The 18,536-nt window shown below is 42.0% G+C and overlaps 2 protein-coding genes across 3 annotated transcripts in view; one reads left to right on the forward strand and one right to left on the reverse strand.

The window, feature by feature from the left end:
* The window catches only part of SLC23A1 (solute carrier family 23 member 1), a 17,632-nt gene extending 14,687 nt beyond the window's left edge, over positions 1-2,945 (forward strand). The window contains exon 16 of the mRNA XM_037509186.2: positions 2,524-2,945. The gene's annotated coding sequence lies outside the window, so the exon portion shown is untranslated. The remainder of the gene's footprint in view (positions 1-2,523) is intronic.
* PAIP2 (poly(A) binding protein interacting protein 2) lies at positions 993-17,966 on the reverse strand. Of its 2 annotated transcripts, none has more exons than XM_037509187.2 (4): positions 17,853-17,966; positions 7,212-7,375; positions 4,842-5,021; positions 993-2,024 (listed from the first exon to the last, which is right to left on the reverse strand). In XM_037509187.2, exons 2-4 carry the CDS (start codon positions 7,347-7,349, stop codon positions 1,968-1,970), a joined length of 375 nt encoding a protein of 124 aa, XP_037365084.1. In that variant the 5' UTR covers positions 7,350-7,375; positions 17,853-17,966; the 3' UTR covers positions 993-1,967. The 2 variants fall into 2 exon arrangements, with proteins under 2 accessions (XP_037365084.1, XP_037365085.1); XM_037509188.2 differs by lacking the exon at positions 17,853-17,966 and adding an exon at positions 17,050-17,254.
* Positions 17,967-18,536: the final 570 nt, after the last annotated feature.

The raw sequence follows: 18,536 nt of genomic DNA on the forward strand, positions 1-18,536 counted from the left end.
GCCAAGGACTGTCAGAAGTGCTTCAGGTATGTCAACTAAGGACAATTCTGAGCTAGATTCTGTTATCATTACCATTTTAAAGAGGTAGAAACTAAGACACAGAAAGGTTAAGTAACTTGCCTATGATCACTGGCTTCATATCCAGAAAATCTGTAGCCCTTAGTCCTTAGGCTACTTCACCTCTCTAAGTCAAGTTTATTATCTCCAATTATAATAACTTGGCAGTTTGTTGAAATTAACTTACCTGTGTCCCCCCATCTTTTCTCTCTGAGAAAAGATCTTTAAGTCTCAATTATTTGGCAGCCTGCTGTATCACTTATGGTACTGAGCCATTAGGGTACAGGAAGGACTGCACCAAGCAGGATCATCTTTGCTTCATAGCTCCTTAAAGAAACTACCTATTTATTGGATTATTAAGGTGGCTATTAAAAAACATAGGAGCATACTGCTCACACCAAAGGATCCTTCTAAGGCTAATGGGAGCCAGAACTGACACCATTACCTTCTTAATCTCCTTGAGCCAAGCTCAAGAAAAGCACAAAGGACATTGTCAACAACTGAGTACGGATATGTGGGAGTATTATATGCCAGTTCTAGTGGCACCTGGAATCATAAAACTGCTAATTGCTAGGTTGACAGGCCATTCAAAATAAATACTAGCCAGAAACTTATTACAAATAAGATCGTTAGGGGAAAAATGGCTAAAGGTTCAGGTAAATAGCAAACCAGCCCAATCAAGATTGCAAAGGGCTTGTGAAAAATACAAGTCAGTGGTGATCAGAGTAAGGTTACCACTATACTGGTCAAATTTTCTTGACATGTTTAGCTATGGGGTTTATCACTGTATTTTGGACAGATACTGACATAACATTATTTGATAGTACAGAATGTAATAAAGCCTGCTGTCCCATCTTGAGGTACTCAGTCCACATTAAAGTGAGTATCATCAACGGAGAATCTGCATTCCAGCACCAAAAAACACAACCATCAGCTCAGTTCTACTATTATTTATTTTTTTAAATATTTTTGAAAAAATATAATTTTTTTACAATATTTTCAACTTAAACACTATTCACACTGAACACGTATGGCAGCTTAACCTACCCAGATATGAAGTTTAAGAAGCCAAAACTGTTCTAGCTTTGTTAAAAGAAAAGTTGTGCTGCAGACTATTGTAGTGATGGTTAACAAAGCAAGGAAAAGCACCACTCAAATTACTGATTACAATTTCTTTGTTCAATTGAATTGTGGGTTGGTCAAATGTTGGACTTAACACTGGCATAGCTACAATGCAATGACTCCTTCGAAGATGCAGTTCTCACATCACATACTTCCTCATACATAACATTAGGAAAGGAATCCAGTATTTCTTACATGATAACATATCATACAAATCAAGACTAATTTTCATGTGACCAATATCTTATAACCTCAGTAACCAAAGACATACTTGAATATACTGAATTATTTCAACTGAACAAACCATCTTCAGAAAAAGATTATTTTTGATGGGGCAAATGCAAATTTAAGTCTGAACTGAGAACTCTGCTTAACAATCAGAACTTAATTTAAATTTACTTATTAAAAAAATGTTTAGACATTAACAAGTATTAGTTATCCATAAGGGTCTAGTAGTTAAGCCTCAACAAAATAAAAAAGACAATTCACTAAGATTTAGAGGTCATTTAATTTCATGCTTTGTCACAACTTGACTGGTGCTTCTTTCCTCGCTGTCTTCACATCAAGCCATGGGGCCAATTCTATGTTCAGTAAATGTTTGACAGTTTTTTACTTAATAACAGTCTCAGCACTTTTATTAAGCATGCAAGACTAACAAAACTTTGGCAATGCATAAGTGTAACACAGTGACAAGAGAGAGCTTTTACAATTAAGTCTTCTAATACTGCCTTCACAGTGTGGAAATTGTGCTACATCCACCAAAAGAGGGCCCCGTCTACTCAAACATTTTAGTACTTCACCCCAGGAACAAACTCCTTTGCATTTGGATTCAGATTGCTCTTGACCTGGAAAATAAGTACATAAAAAAGCAAGTTCATTAACAGATGGCTTCAGATACTCAGAAGCATTCAACCCAGATCCACATGCAAAAATACCTTCCAAGAAATATAAGACAAAAGCAGGAACTCAGATTGCAAGTTGAAACACCACCCCCTACCCCCTCGGCCCCCAATCTATGGCAGGGAAAGGAGGAACCAGATGTAAGCTATATATATTATATCAATTTTTATCAATTTTCTGAAGAGAAAGTAGGAACTGAAATTAAATTTGCTTATGTGTAACCAGAAACCCAGGAACTTCACCTAAACTGAAAAGAATGTCACAAACAAAGAATTCTGTTAATTTAACTATGGCATCTGACTTTCTTTAAACAGCTTCATATTACAAAAAAATGTAAATTCTGAAATGATGATTAAAGTGGGGAATTGCTCATGGATTTTCACTTTATGATCCCTGCTGAAAATGAGTTGTCTTTTTACAAATGCTGTATTCTAATTCCCACAGGAAGGATCGCATATAACAGGAAAAGAAAACTACATGGGAAGTCAGAAGAACTAAGATGGAATCCCAGTTCTGGCCCTAACGAAGCTTCCTATGTAAGCCTGGATATGTCAATCTGGGACTCCATTTTTGCATCAAAAAGATGGGGAATAATGGGCCAATGTCTCTTAAGTGTGTTAGAGTTTTGTGCAAACATTATTCTACATATCTAAATCTTTACTTCCTAAGTTGTGTCTGCATTTAGGGTAGCTGGAATTTTTCCTCTACTACATCTTGGAATATAAGTTGATAAAGATGAAAAGAAATCATGATGGAGTCTAAGACCTAAAATGTAGGAATGCTGGGAGGCTTTTAGATTAATCTGACTCCGCCTCTTCCCCCTTTCAGTCACTTCAAGACCAAACCACATTAAAACAACATTTTGGAGCAATAAATTTAATCTTAGTTTCCTAATTTATACAGAGCCATTCCCTTGTACAGAACACATTCTCCCTCCTCAAAAGGAAAATATATCTAAACTTTAAAGATGATGGTGAAATACAAGAACAGTCTTCTTTAATACGTAATCGTTTGGTGCTACCAAAGAATGAGAAGGAATTCAAGTAACTCAAACAGATCTAATTGAACAAACCAGTTCTATACAATGGAATTACACTGGGATCAGATTAAAGTTATAAATTATGTCCAGCAAAAGCTTTCTTCAGCAGGGCAAACCGGATTACTTGTGCAATGACTAACATAGAGCAAACATATATCCCAACGACTCTTTAGATCACACATCTATCAATTGGGTTACTGTCCTTTAGAGTAACAAAGGCAATATACTACAATGTAACCTTCAGAGAAAAATGGTTTCCAAATGTCTGATAGGGCAGGCAGGCTGCCTGTATAACTGGGAGTGCTTTTAAAAATTAACATTGACTCTGCAGGTCTGGGACTAAAGAACTTATTTTTGTTTTTAATGCTTCATGGATAACTATGATATAAAGTCAGATCAGGAAGCCACTGCACAATGAACAGAAGATGAGCACAAAATATTCTTCAGTGTGGTGGGCAAATAATGGGTAAATTCCAGATTAACTATCTTGTAGAAGATATATATAACTATAACACAGATTATAAATATGGACAGAAAGGTTAACATTCAAACTTTAAATTATTTTATCTTAATTTTACTAAAGGATTCATCAGGTTCTGTTCTAGTACTTAAGTTTGCTTATCACAATTTCTTAAAAAACATTATGAAACACTCTCAGCAATTACACATTAAGAATAAGTAAAAATGCAAATGGATTGGTGTTCCTTTTCTGCCAAGAAAAAAATTCTGTGTGGGCCTCCCTGGTGGTGCAGGGGTTAATTAAAGACAGCTCTATCAAGTTATTGCCAGCCACTGCCAGCCAGGGAGCAACCCAGATGGCGCAGCAGACCACTCCAGTCTCACCCGCTTCTTCACTCAGCAGTGTATTTCAGTAGCTCTGCCCGTTCTGCTCCCCACTGTCTCCTCTCACCTCCCCCCCACCGCCCTGCACCTCTGGCTTACACCTTAGCCAGAGGTGTAAATAAATCTTTAAAAAAATAATAAATCTTTAAAAAAAATTCTTGTAAAAACCCTTATTAGGGGCCCTCCCTGGAGGCACAAGGGGTTAACCATAGCACTGTGAAACTATCTGTAGCCTCTGCCTGCAGGGAACTACCAACATGGCGCAGCAGATCTCGCTCTCCATTCTCGCCCGCTGCTCCCCTCAGCAGTGTATTTCAGTCAGTCTGCCTGTTCTGTTCCCCGCTCTGTCTCTGGTGAATCCTCTCACCCCCTGCACCTCTGGCCTATACCCCAGTTCCAACCTTTATTAAATCACAATTCTAAAGAGAGTTAAAGGTAACGCAAAAAAGATCATGGGCCAATGGAAAAAAAACCACAGCAGAACTCCAAAATTTTAACTTTCAGGTAAAATTTGCGAAATTTTACCAAACATTTAAGACAAAATTAAAGAGCAATCTTCAAGTTACTGTCATATAAGCAAGTCACATGGACATACTGTGTATTTTTGGATTACTGCTTTAAGACATTGAAGTATTTTAGGGCAACAGAGTTACCAAAAGTAAAAGTAGTGTCAAGAGGTCTATCACTGGTCTCAGACTAGCTCCAGAGTGTTGCCAAATGTCACTCCATGTCCTAAGTGAGACTGGGAGGTCTCTGCTTTTGATAGTAAGAAACAGCACAAAGGGAAGAGATGTAGAACTCTTCTTAAATAGATGGATGGTGGATTTTCCACTTACGAAAGATGAATTAGGATTTAAAAAGATGAAAAATAACTTTTTACCACAAGATCTTCCAGAGAAGAGCCGTCACTGATAACAAGGTCATTAAATTGGTCTTGGATTTGGTCCATAGTTTGTGGGAGATCTCGAGCTGGAATAAACCACTCATGTTCTTCTTCTTCTTCCAGCATTTCTTGGAAACAGCGTTCAATAAATTCTTCTTCCCATAACTCCTCTTCTATCTAGATTTATAACAAAGGTTAATTTATAGCACACTTGGTGAGATATCACTAGGAATGGCTTAAAATATCCTGAACTAAGCCATTTAAAAACAATGTCTTGGGCCTCCCCGGTGGTGCAGCGGTTGGGCGCTGGGTTGCGAAGCTGCCCGCGGCCTCTGCAGCGCCGGTTCGATCCCCGGCTGCTCCCCGGCCACCGGAGGAGGGTCCCACATGGCGCGCAGACCTCTCCTGCCGCCCACTGCTCCCCTCAGCAGTGTACTTCGGTCCTTCTGCCTGCTCTGCTCCCCGCTCTGGCTCTGGTGAATTCTCTCACCCTCCCGCACTTCTGACTGTACCCAGTGCATGTATAAACAAAACAAAAAACAAACAAGCAAACAAACAAATAAAGAAAAACATGCCTCAAAAAAAAAAAAAAAAAAAAAACAAAAAAAAAACAATGTCTTAATTCCTGCTCTGCTTCTGTGCTAAAGGAAAAAAATGTTTACCTTAAGACCTGGCATGATCTGTGTAGGGTTTTGCCATGTCTTTCCATAACAGAATATTCTTTTTTCCATTGGGGTGGAATGCTCTCATTGAGGAATATGTATCAGAATTAACTGTGTTACTTAAAGAAAAAACATACAAATCCTAGCCTTACTTAAAATTGACTGAGAGTATTTTTAAAGGTTAGGGTTTAAAGGTATGGTTTATTTAAAAAAAAAAAAAAAAAAAAAAAAAAAAACTCACAAAAACAACCCAGCTCATTCTCACTGAAACAAGACTATGTCTTATTTCAATAAGCCATCACTGGACATGGAAAAATCAAGATGGCTAATGATTTAAGTTTGGGGACTAACTAGATGGAAGACAGGAACGGATGCCAGAAATATGGAAAGAAAAGACAACATTTATCAGTATATGGGAGCCTGCAAAAGAAAGAGTGTCAGATTGATCAGACAGAAAATCCAGGCACAGACAAAAACAGCGACATTTGCACCCTGGTTCTTCTAACCTGTCTGTTCCCAACTACTGCATTCTCTTGACTTTCACTACAATAGAGCAATCTGATTGGTATAAGGCTAAATTCTCAATGGAACCATATGGGAGCTTTAAAGAAACAAGTTTTGGGCTTCCCTGGTGGTGCAAGGGGTTAAGCACTGCACTATGAAGCAATCCATGGCCCCTGCAGCATGAGTTCGATCCCCAGCCAGCCAGGGAGAAACCCACATGGTGAAGCAGACCTCTCCCGACTCTCCCGCTGCTCTCCTCAGCAGTGTACTTTGGTTAATCTGCCTGTTCTGTTCCCCACTCTGTCCTGGTGAATTCTCTCACCCCCATACCTCTGGCCTGTACCCCAGCTCTTGTATGCATAATAAATGAATCTTAAAAGAAAAAAAAAAGAATGAATGAAAAAAAGAATAAATAAATCTTAAAAGAAAAAAAGACCCTCCCTTGGTGGCGCAGCAATTGAGCGCTGGGCTGCAAGACTGCCTGCAGCCTCTGCAGCGCCGGTTTGATCCCTGGCCACTGGGGAGAGTCCCACATGGTACGACACACCTCTCCTGCCGCTCCCACTGCTCCTCTCAGCAGTGTCCTCCATCTGACTGCCTGTTCTCCTCCCTGCTCTGGCTCTGGTGAATTCTCTCACCCTCCCACACTTCTGACTGTTCCCAGTGCTTGTATAGATAAATGGATAAATCTTTAAAAAAAAAAAAAAAAAAAAGACACAGCCTATGAAGCTGTCCACAGCCACTGCAGCACCAGTTCGATCCCCGGCCAGGGAGCTACCCACATGGCACAGCAGACCTCTCCTGACTCGCCCACTGCTCCCCTCAGCAGTGTATTTCAGTAGATCCACCTGTTCTGCTCCCCACTGTCTCTGGTGAATCCTCTCACACACCCACATTTCTGGCCTGTACCCCAGTTCTTGTATGCATAAATAAATCTAAAAAAAAAAAAAAGAAAAGAAAAAAAAGAAACAAGTTTCCCAGGCTACACCCCAGTTCTCCTGAATCAGAATCTGGGGTGGGGAAAAAACTTCCAAAGTTATTTCAATGAGCAACTAAACCCACTAATAATCAACATCCAAACAAAAAAGGAGTAGTGGCAAATAAATCCATGTATTTCATATGAGATCAGATAACATATTTCAATGACAAGTACAATTATTCATCAAGTATGAAAAAGCATGTTTATAAAAAGAAAACTAACTTGTCTGTTGAATTCCTCTTCATTTTCCATCCACATGTACTCTGCAAATGGATTGTCATCTTCATGAGAATGACCATTCATAATCACATCTTCATTGATGATACTTGGGCTAGTACTGCTGCGACTTGGATCTTTCATGGTTGGCGTTAGTTGTCGTTTTTAACCTTAAAAAAAAAATAGTGAACTTAGTCATACTGTTAACTTTTAGTGACCATATATTACCTCACAGGTAGGTGTTAAAATCACATAATAAAGAGAGCAATTGGATAGAGCTTCAGTTTTCTTTTTTTTTTTTTTAAAGATTTATCCATTTTTATACAAGAATTGGGGTACAGGCCAGAGATGCGGGGGGGGGGGGGGGGGATGAGAGGATTCACCAGAGACAGAGCAGGGAACAGAACAGGCAGGCAGACGGACTGAAGTACACTGCTGAGAGGAGCAGTGGGTGAGACAGGAGAGGTCCGTCCCGCCATGTGGGTTTCTCCCTGGCCAGCCAGGAATCGAACCCGTGCTGTAGTGGCTGCAGATTGCTTCACAGGTTGCATCTTAACCCCTACGCCACCAGGGAGGCCCACTTTTCTTCTCAAATGACTTCACTGTACTTAATAGCTGAGAATAGCCTAGACTCATCTAATATTTTCTGATAAGTCAATGAAGGCATTCAGTTGCTTAAAAAGAACCTCAAACCATCCATTTCTTAAAATATTTACTAACCCTTTCTTTACAAAACAAGTATGAAGTGGAAGATTTAATTAACCAAACATTTATGTGCTTATTTTAAAATTAACATAATTTTAGATTTGCCTCAACATTATAAAAAGCAGGGATCAATCCTGCTTTGCAACTGGGTAGAACTTTTTTACTCTTGAGTATGAACCGATCATTGTTATGTTCAAAGACATTGCAATTTATAATAGCTGCTCCCCTCAGCAGATCTGCCTGTTCTGCTCCCCAATGTCTCTGGTGAATCCTCTCATCCTGCCCGCTCCCTGACCCTGTCCATAATCCTGGCCTACACAACACCTCTTGTATGCATAAATGAATACATTTTAAAAAAGAATTATTTATGCATACAAGAGCTGAGGTGCAGTCCAGAGATACATGGGGTGGGTGAGAGGATTCACCAGAGACAGAGTGGGGAGCAGAACAGGCAGATCTATTGAAATACACTGCTGAGGGGAGCAGTGGGCCAGACAGGAGAGGTTTGCAGTGCCATGTGGGTCAGCTCCCTGGCCGGGATCAAATTCATGTGCAGTGATTGGTTAGGGATAGCTAGACAGCGCTGAGACTTTATTTTTTAATAACACAGTAACACTAATTCCAACAAGTACCCCAATATATCTAGCAGTTGGTATAATAGATGTAATAACATTTCCTGAAGTGAAAAGTTACAAGATAGTAAAACAAAACACTCAATATGCCACTGTACAGTGTTTTCCTTAATCATTTAAAAAATTTCTGAAAAGTAGGGTTCTCTATACAGTTGGGACATTTTGATGGGAAAGGAAACACTACAGTGAAAGAAACATACATACAAAGTATATCTACTTAAAAAAAAGACTATAGAAGCTAATATATAAACCAGGTTTAAAGTATGTTTTTTCCTCATCTTTAGTCAATATTTACAAGTTAGTATATAACAGTTCATATTTCTTTGCTTATAGAAACAAAGGATTTATATATTTTAATAAAATCATGCTAAATGGATCACATATTAGTTAAGATGTATAGGTATACTTCATTTTTTTTAAAGATTTATTTATGCATATAAGAACTGGGGTTCAGGCCAGAGGTAGGAGGAGGAGAGGATTTACCAGAGACAGAGTGGGGAACAGAACAGGCAGACTGACAAAATACACTGCTGAGGGGAGCAGCGGGCAAGATAGGAGAGGTCTGCTGCGCCATGTGGGTAGCTCCCTGACTGGGGCTCAAACACGTGCTGCAGTGGCTGCGAATAGCTTCATAGGTTGCATCTTAACCCCTTACACCTCAAGGGAGGCCCTATTCTTTTTTTTTTTTTTAAAGATTTATGCATACAAGAACTGGGATACAGGCCAGAGGGGTGGGTGTGTGTGGGCGGGGGTAAGAGATATACTTTATTTTTAACTGACTGCAGCACCAATTATTAACCACTCTCCCTCTGATGCACATTTATGTTCCCATTACAAGCAATCCCATTTTGATCATCCTTGTATACATATCCTTTTCTAGCTGTGCTTTCTGTAGAAAATATTCTCATAAGTAGGAACAACCCAGTCAAAGGCCATATGCATTTGGTAACTCTAAGACAGATTTGTCAAACATGCTGTGGTAATGTATTAAGTCCTCACACTTCTCTGCAAATTCAACAGTATTTTTGCAAACAGCTAACTAAAAATGAAATCTCATTATTTTTCTTCACAACTTCTGACAGATCTTTTCCTATCTTGAGGTTTTATTTCCTGTATTTTCTCTCAGTATTTTCTTTTTTTTAACATTTAAATTTTTAATTCATGTGATCATTTGAGTACAATTATAGTGTAAAGGATCTTTATTTTCCCATATGAATACATCATTTATAGTTTTTTAAAAAATATTTATTATTTTTTTAATACAATAGCTGGGGTACAGGCCAGAGGTGCAGGAGGGTGAGAGGATTCACCAGAGACAGAGCAGGGAGCAGAACAGGCAGACAGATTGAAAGCACTGCTGAGGGGAGCAGCGGCGCTACAGGAGAGGTGTGGCGCACCATATGGGAATCTCCCTGGCCAGCCGGCAATCGAACCTGTGCTGCAGAGGCTGTGGACAGCTTCACAGTGCTGTGCTCAACCCGCTGCGCCACCGGGGAGGCCCCCACATCATTTATCATTTAATGAAAGTTTTACTCTTTCTTTAAATAGTTAAAATTCCTACTCCTACTGTCTCTAGATTCTTTGCTCTATAATTGGGTGTTGTACATGGTTTTATCCCCAAGTTTTATTTTGTAGAATTTTAATCTACCGAACAGTTGTAATAGTACAATGAACAACTGCACCATTCATCTAGATTTATCAACTGTTAAGATTTGGCCATAGTTGTTTTTTCTCTCTCTATGTATTTTTTGTTTAATCTGTTAAAGTGCAAATACCATGACCTTTCATTCTCAAATATTTTCACACAGTATCACACTGTTTTGATTACAGTAACTTTTCATTTTTAATATAGTAACACAACTTTCATCCCCATCTATTTTTCTGGGGGAAAATACTGCACAAATTTCTTTTTCATATGAACTTCAGAATAATTTTGTCCATAATACTGTGACTAAAATCTTGTGAAATTCTACATTTTGATCAGGATTGGTATTAAAAGTTTTCTGGCCGCGAAGACGGTGTATCTACTTCCTCAAAATGTTTTAATGCTATGTGTGTTAGCTCCCTGACTGGGGAGCGAACTTAAAAGAGGATCAAACTCAAGCCCCAGTGTCTGGCAATAGGTTGATTGCACTGAGACTTTAACCCCTGCACCACCAGGGAGCCCCCCCTGGATGATGTATTTTAAAAGAAACCCTTAAAAGAACTGAGGCTTTGAGGGCCTCCCTGGTGGCACAAGGGGTTAAGCACAGCACTGTGAAGCTATATGCAGCCTCTGCAGCATGGAGTTCGATCCCCAACCTATCAGGGAGTAGCCCACATGGCACAGCAGACCTCTCCTGTCCTGCCCGCTATTCCCCTCAGCAGTGTGTTTCAGTCTGCCTGCCTGTTCTGTTCCCCACTCTGTCTCTGGTGAATACTCTTACCTGGCCTCCACATCTCTGGTCTACACCCCAGTTCTTCTATGCAAAAATAAATAAAATGTTTTAAAAAAATCAAGAGGAAAAAGGTAAGAGGAGATACAATGTGACTACAGCTGGGCCTGCTATAGAAAGGAAGAGTAAATTCTCATCACCTACACGATTCATAATATTCTGTCTCGAGGGCCTCCCTGGTGGCGCAAGAGGTTAAGATGCAACCTATGAAGGGCCTCCCCAGTGGCGCAGCGGTTGAGCGCTGGGTTGCGAAGCTGCCTGCAACCTCTGCAGCCGGTTCAATCCCCGGCTGCTCCCCGGCCACCGGAGGAGGGTCCCACATGGCGCGCAGACCTCTCCTGCCGCCCGCTGCTCCCCTCAGCAGTGTCCTTCGGTCCTTCTGCCTGCTCTGCTCCCCGCTCTGGCTCTGGTGAATTCTCTCACCCTCCCGCGCTTCTGACTGTACCCAGTGCATGTATAAACCAAACAAACAAACAAATAATAAATAAATAAATAAGACATGCCTCTAGAAAATTAAAAAAAATAAAAAAAAAAAAAAAAAAAAGATGCAACCTATGAAGCTGTCTGCAGCCACTGTAGCATGAGTTCGATCCCTGGCCAGGGAGCCACCCACATGGTGCAGCAGACCTCTCCTGACTCACCTGCTGCTCCCCTCAGCAGTATATTTCTTTCAATCTGCCTCCTGTTCTGTTCCCTGCTGTCTCTGGTGAATCCTCTCACCCCCATACCTCTGGCCTATACCCCAGCTCTTGTATGCATAAATAAATAAATCTTTAAAAAAAAAAATTCTGTCATGAACTTAGTACTAAGTGGTCCTACACTGTTAGTGTCTTCAGCACTAGTGCCAGGGTAAAACTAATGTAAAACTGCTGGGAGGAAGGTATCTTAATTCTAGATTTAGGTACCTCCACAAATTATTTTTCAAGGGTAACAAATAGTACAGAATAAAAGACAATCAAATCTAGAAGGAAAAAACAAGGCGAAAGGAACAAGAAGCAGCGCAATTTACTGAATTTGGGTCTGATTAGACCCATATCGGTCTAATTAGACCCATATCGGACATCAATGCAGGGATTATGTGGAAAAAGTAACAAAACAAATGAGTCTAACATATCAGGCTTGAAAATATCTTCAGAGAACAGCAAAGTATAAAAACTGCATAGCAGATTTAGAAGAGCGTCAAATAAAAATTCTCTATAGAAATCACAATATAGGGCCCGGCGGCGCAGCAGTTGAGCTCTGGGTTGCGAAGCTGCCCGCAGCCTCTGCAGTGCCGGTTCGGTCCCTGGCCACTGGGCGAGGGTCCCACATGGCACGCAGATCTCTCCTGCCGCCCCCTGCTCCCCTCAGCAGTGTATCGTCAGTCTGTCTGTTCTGCTCCCTGCTCTGGTGAATTCTCTCACCCTCCCACACTTTTGACTGTACCCAGTGCTTGCATAAATAAATAAATAAATAAATATTTTATTTATTTTTTTTTTTAAAGAAATCACAAGATAGAGCCTCCCCTGGTGGCACAATCGGTTGAGCACCGCTTCAAAGCTGTCTGCAGCCTCTGCAGCGCCAGTTTGATCCCAGCCAGCCAGAGAGGGTCCCACATGGCGTGGCAGACCAATCCTGTCTCACCCACTGCTGCCCTCAGCAGTGTATTTCATCATTCTGCCTGTTCTGCTCCCCAATTCTGTCTCTGGTGGATTGTCTCACCCTCCCATGCATCTGGCCTGTATCCCGGTTCTCGTATAAATAAATAAATCTTTAAAAACAAACAAACAAACAAACAAAAAAAAAAAACAGCACAAAGAACAAACCCACAATATAAAAATAGGTTAAAAGAAATTATCCAGAAAACAGAAAAGAGACCACTGCAGCAAAAGTTCAATGCCCGGCTGTCTAGGGAGCAACCCAGCTTCAGAGAGCTGTGCTTAATTCCTTGCGCTACCAGGGAGGTCCTAAATAAATCTTAAAAAAAAAACTTATCACCGATATATTTCATTTTCTTCTTTTCATCTTCCTCTAACTTGATCTCTTTATGTTTTAATTTTAATATTTCCTCAAAAGGTCACGAGGATATAGGTTTCTAAGTCAGTTATCTGAAAACTCAGACTCCTGTCCTTTTGTCAATAACCTACAACCATCTCAACTTTCACTGCTGTAAAAAACTAATTTTCTTCTTTTGAAAAAATTATGTGTAATAAGGTAATATTGGCTTACACCACTGTACAATTTTTTAAAGATTTATTTATGCCTACAAGAGCTGGGGTGTAGGCTAGAGGTGGGAGTCGGGGAGAGAGGATTCATCAGAGACAGAGTGGGGAGCAGAACAGGTGGATTTACTGCTGAGCAGAGCAGTGGGTGAGACAGGAGCATTCTCGTGCGCCATGTTGGTTAGCTCTCTGGCTGGGGTTCAAACTCATGCTGCAGTGGCTTCATAGTGCTAAGACTTACCCCTTGCACCATCAGGGAGGCACCACTGTACATGTTTTATGGCTGTAGGTTTATATCTCTACAAATGTATGTTATCTCAACCAAAAAATAATTTTCTTTTGTGAGTTTTTTAAAAAGATTTATTTATTTATGCATACAAGAACTGGGTTATAGACCAGAGGTTCAGGGGGTGAGAGGATTCACCAGAGACAGAGTGGGGTGCAGAACAGGCAGACTGACTGAAATACACTGCTGAGGGGAGCAGTGGGTGGGTGAGACAGGAGAGGTCTGCTCTACCATGTGGGTTGCTCCCTGGTGGTCCAGGGATCAACTTGTGCTGCAGAGGCTACAGAGAGCTTCACAGTGCTGTGCTTAACCCCTTGTGCCACCAGTAAGGCCCCACTTTTGTGATTATTCTTTTTAGCTGTAAGTCTGACATGTTTTTAACACTTAAATTCAGAAATTTCACCAGATTTTGGTAGATGACAGCGAATTTTTCTTATTAATGCTGCCTGGCACCTGCAGTCTACATAAATTCATGTCTTCAATGGTTTTTCCTCCTGAAATGTCTCTTGCACAAATTAGTTTCCAGCAGTATCCATTCTTTTATATTCTCTATGAAATTTAAAATATGAGAATATTTTAAGTTTTAGAACTTTCCTCCAGTTCCATCTCTTAAGAATGCTCATTAAGGGCCTCCCTGGTGGCGCAAAGGGTTAAGCACCACACTGTGAAGCTATCCACAGGTTCTGCAGCACAAGTTCCATCCCTGGCCCACCAGGGAGCTACCCACATGGCTCAGGAGACCTCTCCTGTCTCACCTGCTGCTCACCTCAGCAGTGTATTTCAGTCAGCCTGCCTGTTCTGTCCCCACTGTCTCTGGTGAATCCTCTCACCTCCTACTTATGGCCTGTACCCCAGCTCTTGTATGCGTAAATAAATAAATCTTAAAAGAAATTCTCATTAAAATTCAAGAGTTCTTGGTTGTTGTTTTTTTTTTTTTTCTTCCCATTAAACTTACTTCACTGACACCATTTCTTATTCCACTGGACTTCCATATACACACACAACAGTTGTTTCTTTTGCAGTTAGAGAATAAGGAAATTTTTGCATCAGTCTGATTTCTAGTCAGAGGCTCGTGAGAAGCATCAATTTTTGTTTTAATGTTTGGCAGTATAAAGTAATGGTTAAAAGCATGAACTCTAGGGCCTCCCCCAGTGGCGCAGGCGGTTGAGCGCAACTCCACAGCCTCAGCAGGGCCGGTTTGATCCCGGCCAGGTGGCCAGCGAGGGGTCCCACATGGTGCTGCAGACCTCTCTTGTCGCACCTGCTGATTCCCTTAGTAGTGTATTTCATCAGTCTGCCTGTTCTGCTCCTCACTCTGTCTCTGGTGAATCCTCTCACCTTCCCATGCATCTGGCCTGTACCCTGGTTCTTGTATAAATAAATAAAAAAAAAACTTTAAAAAAAAAAAAAAAAAAAAAAGCATGCACTCTAGAACCAAGCTGCCTTCTAGTGGTGTGACCATAAGCAAGTTATTTAAATTTCTGTCTCAGTTTCCTGTCTGTAGGCAGTACATAGGCGGGTCTAGCATGCAATAGTATTATCTTTCTTAATTTAGAAAAATTAAAAGTTGCTAGAAGAAAGTATAAAATATAAGGTAAAAATCATAGGGTTGATTTTTCACTGTAGGAGTGAAACAATCACTGTAGGAGTGAAACAAAATCAAGTGAGAGTATGAGTGGCTCAGCACTGCCTATTACTACAAATAAAAACTCAAAGCACATCGGAAACACCAAGCTTATTAATAAAAAACAACATAAATAGTAAGAAACTGGCAGTTCAAACCTCTAAACATACAATTCAAGATGGCTTCATTTTTCTCTTTAATATAAAATATAATATAAAAACTTTTAATTCAATACAATTAAAAGTTTAGTTCTTTAGATTCAGTAGCCACATGTCTAGTGCTCAATAGACACAGCATTCTCCTTCGTAGACAGCACTCCTCTAAGGAGATTTAAAAAAAAAAAGACTGAGTTATTGGAACTAAACCTTAGATTGTATCAAATGCAAACTATTAATGCACATGTGCAAAAGGGAGCGCCCAGTGACAAAATAACTTGATTTATTTATTTATGCCTCAAGAAGTGGGGTACAGGCCAGAAGTGCAGGAGGTGAGAGGATTAACCAGAGGCAGGGTGGGGAACAGAACAGGGAGACTGACTGAAATACACTGCTGAGGGGAGCAGCAGGAGGGACAGGAAAGGTCTGCTGCACCATGTGAGTTGCTCCCTGGCCAGCTGGGGATGGAACTCCTGCTGGCAGAGGCTGAGGATAGCTTCACCATGCTGTGCCTAACCTTTTGCGCCACCAGGGAGGCCCTTGGAAATCTTTTAAGATGGAGTAGGTTCAAATCTCAGATATGCCACTAACCAGCCACAAAACTTTGGATGGATCACTAAATCTCAGGCAGCCTAGTATAACTGTTAAAATCACATAACCTCTAGACTACTCAGATTTGAATTCCACCTCTTACTAGCTATGTATCACTGGGTAAGTTACTGCACATCTCTCACTTGTTATCGTTATTATTGAGTAGTATTTACATTCCAAAAAGGTTGGAGATTAAATACCTATAAAAGCACTCAAGATAGTGCCTGCATTACTAAGTGTATGTATGTGCCTGATAAAAATAATCTCTGGACAAAATAACTTGCTCTGCCTACTTCATAGGCTGTTATAATAAATATGAAATATCTGTGTGTTGTAAGGACATTTAAAATCACTAAAGTTTACAAGAAAAGGAAGAAGAGCCGTATTTTTTCATCTTCTTTAATCTCCTACAATACCCATGGCATTTGCTGTGTTAACAGGACATTTTGTAAATTTTTACATTTTCATTTTAACTGAAGCATCATGCTCTCAAGTGATAAAAGGTGCAGAAGTGCTTATTAAAGGAAGTGTACTATAAACTTTCTCTGTCCCCTTGGGTAGAAATTACTTAACTAATTTTGAGTTCTTTAGGAGACATATGCAATATACCAATATAAAAATGCCCAAGTTCCCAAGTCTTTAACCATTCAAGTGAGTCTCCCTCTCTCTCTCTCATCTCTTTCAGAGTAAGATTAAAAACAGGCTATAATATTTGGAAAATTACCTTTGTCATAGATATTATTTGTGAGAAAAACTTTTAAGTTCACAATTAACAAGTAACAGAATAATTTGCCACAAATATCTTTTCACTAACGGAAAGCAGAAGAAGAAAACCACAAGCACTGGGAATCTCATTAAAAATCCTTAGAGATCCTTTCTCTATTTGCAAATATAACGCGCAGCAGATGAATTTCAAAGGCTATTTAATGGAAATGCGAACCAACACCTGGTGAACTGCTCAAATGCAATTTGTGAAAAATCATGCCATCAGGGTACAAAAGTAGCCAGCACAATGAAAAGTGGGGTTTGTCTTGTTGAAATAAATGTCAAAACTTGTCAGCTGTCTGATCTTCTCCCGCGGAAAACCGGAAGCCAAACTCTCTCTAGTAACCGCGGTTTCTGTGAGGTGATGGGACTGCAAAATCAGGGAAAATAACATAACGAAAGAAAGCAATAACGGCCGCCTCATCAAAGGTTTGGAAAAGCAAAGCTCACCGCAAGTGATGCATTCTTGGCGGCGGTGGGGTGCCAGGCCAAGCCAGTGCGCAGATGGGAGAAATGACAAGAGCACCGAATCCAAGTGTGTGAACGGACCCACGCTTAGGTTCACCTAGCTCAAGCACTACAGCAGGGTTTCCCAGTATCCCAAGGAGCCTCCTCCTCGCCAGATCACGGGATACAATATAACTAAAAGTGAGAGGCAGAGGAAGAACAGGGGAAAACAATCCCAAAGGTACCGGCCGCCCCATCTCCGGCTGCAGGGCGCTCCCGCAGGACGCCCGCCAGCCCGCCGCTCCCTCCGCCCGGGCCTCTCCCTCCCCGTCTCGGGAGGAGCGCGCAGGCGCAGCAAGTAGGGGCTGCGCGTGGCGACGCGCAGGCGTGAAGTGGGGAGAAACAATGAGCTTTGTTGCCGAGGAGGCAGCGGGGGGCAGGGGAGAGGAGACCAGAGCGGGGGTTAAGGGACTGGAGGGAGGGGGCGGAAAGCGAGAAAGCGCCATCCCGGCAGCCCTCGCGCGCCGCCGAGGACCCGGATAGAGAGCTGCGAGATCCAAATCATAAATAATAATGACAATGAGAAAAAAAAGCGACGGCCATTTCTCAAAGAAAGAGATGAAGTCGGGCCAAGCTCATCCCTCGGACTCGGCTGAAAGAGTCAAGGAACAACGAAGGCCACTGGGGACGTGGTGCTCCACAACCCGGGGGACCCTCTAGGCCCCTCAGCCGTCGCCGAGGTGCTGTTCCCAGACCGCCGGGGCCGCAGCACCCTTCTCGCCGTACCGCCCGAAGGAACCCCTCACCCAGTGCACGGCAGCGGGGTCGGCAGCCAACGAATCCGGTCGGCCTCCGCGGATCTCCACAGGCAGCGCCGCTCCCCCGCTCGACGCGCGCTTCGCCCGCCGCCTCCCTTCTCCAGTCCAAACAAACACCCCTGCCCGGAAGTGACTTCACTTCCGCCGCCGCGGCCCCGCCTCCTCGTTCTGGCGGCGCTGCCCTCCGAGGCCGCTAGAGAGCGGGCGAGAACGCGAGAGCCCGAGTTCCTCGGCCTCCCCGGGCTGCACACGTGTGCGTGCGCGACGGCCAGTCCTGCGTACCCGGCGGCCGCGGCGCGTACCGGGAATCCTGGCCCGTTCACTGAGAAACCGGGGTGGGGCGGGCCAGGTCTCCACACCCTCATCCTTCAAGAGTGTTGGTGAGCGGAGGAGCTGGGTACGAAGACCCTGACGGGAAACAGTCGTGGACCCCGAGAGCAGTTATCGCAGACACACGGACGCACGAGAGTAACCTGTAGCCAACAACAGCACACGCACGCCCCCCACACACACCTAAGAGTGACTCGCTCCGAGTCACACCCAGTGATCCTGACACAAACAATAAATTGATAAATGTAATAACTGATCTACAAGCCCCAAAGCCAAGATGCTCACGCGCGCTCACTAAAACTGGACCTTTACACACGGATGCATATAATGAACGCATGGCCC

Source organism: Talpa occidentalis, unplaced genomic scaffold (genome assembly GCF_014898055.3).
Source record: "Talpa occidentalis isolate TD23 unplaced genomic scaffold, MPIMG_talOcc4v2.1 talOcc4.13, whole genome shotgun sequence".
Classification (NCBI taxonomy): Eukaryota; Metazoa; Chordata; class Mammalia; order Eulipotyphla; family Talpidae; genus Talpa; species Talpa occidentalis.

Excerpts from the sequence above, each read along its gene's own strand:
- PAIP2 (XM_037509187.2), bottom strand. The coding sequence starts at position 7,349 with ATGAAAGATCCAAGTCGCAGCAGTACTAGCCCAAGTATCATCAATGAA. Across the intron at positions 5,022-7,211 it reads AAGAGGAATTCAACAGACAA|ATAGAAGAGGAGTTATGGGA; the intron begins GTTAGTTTTCTT and ends TTATAAATCTAG. Across the intron at positions 2,025-4,841 it reads CTTCTCTGGAAGATCTTGTG|GTCAAGAGCAATCTGAATCC; the intron begins GTAAAAAGTTAT and ends CTTATTTTCCAG.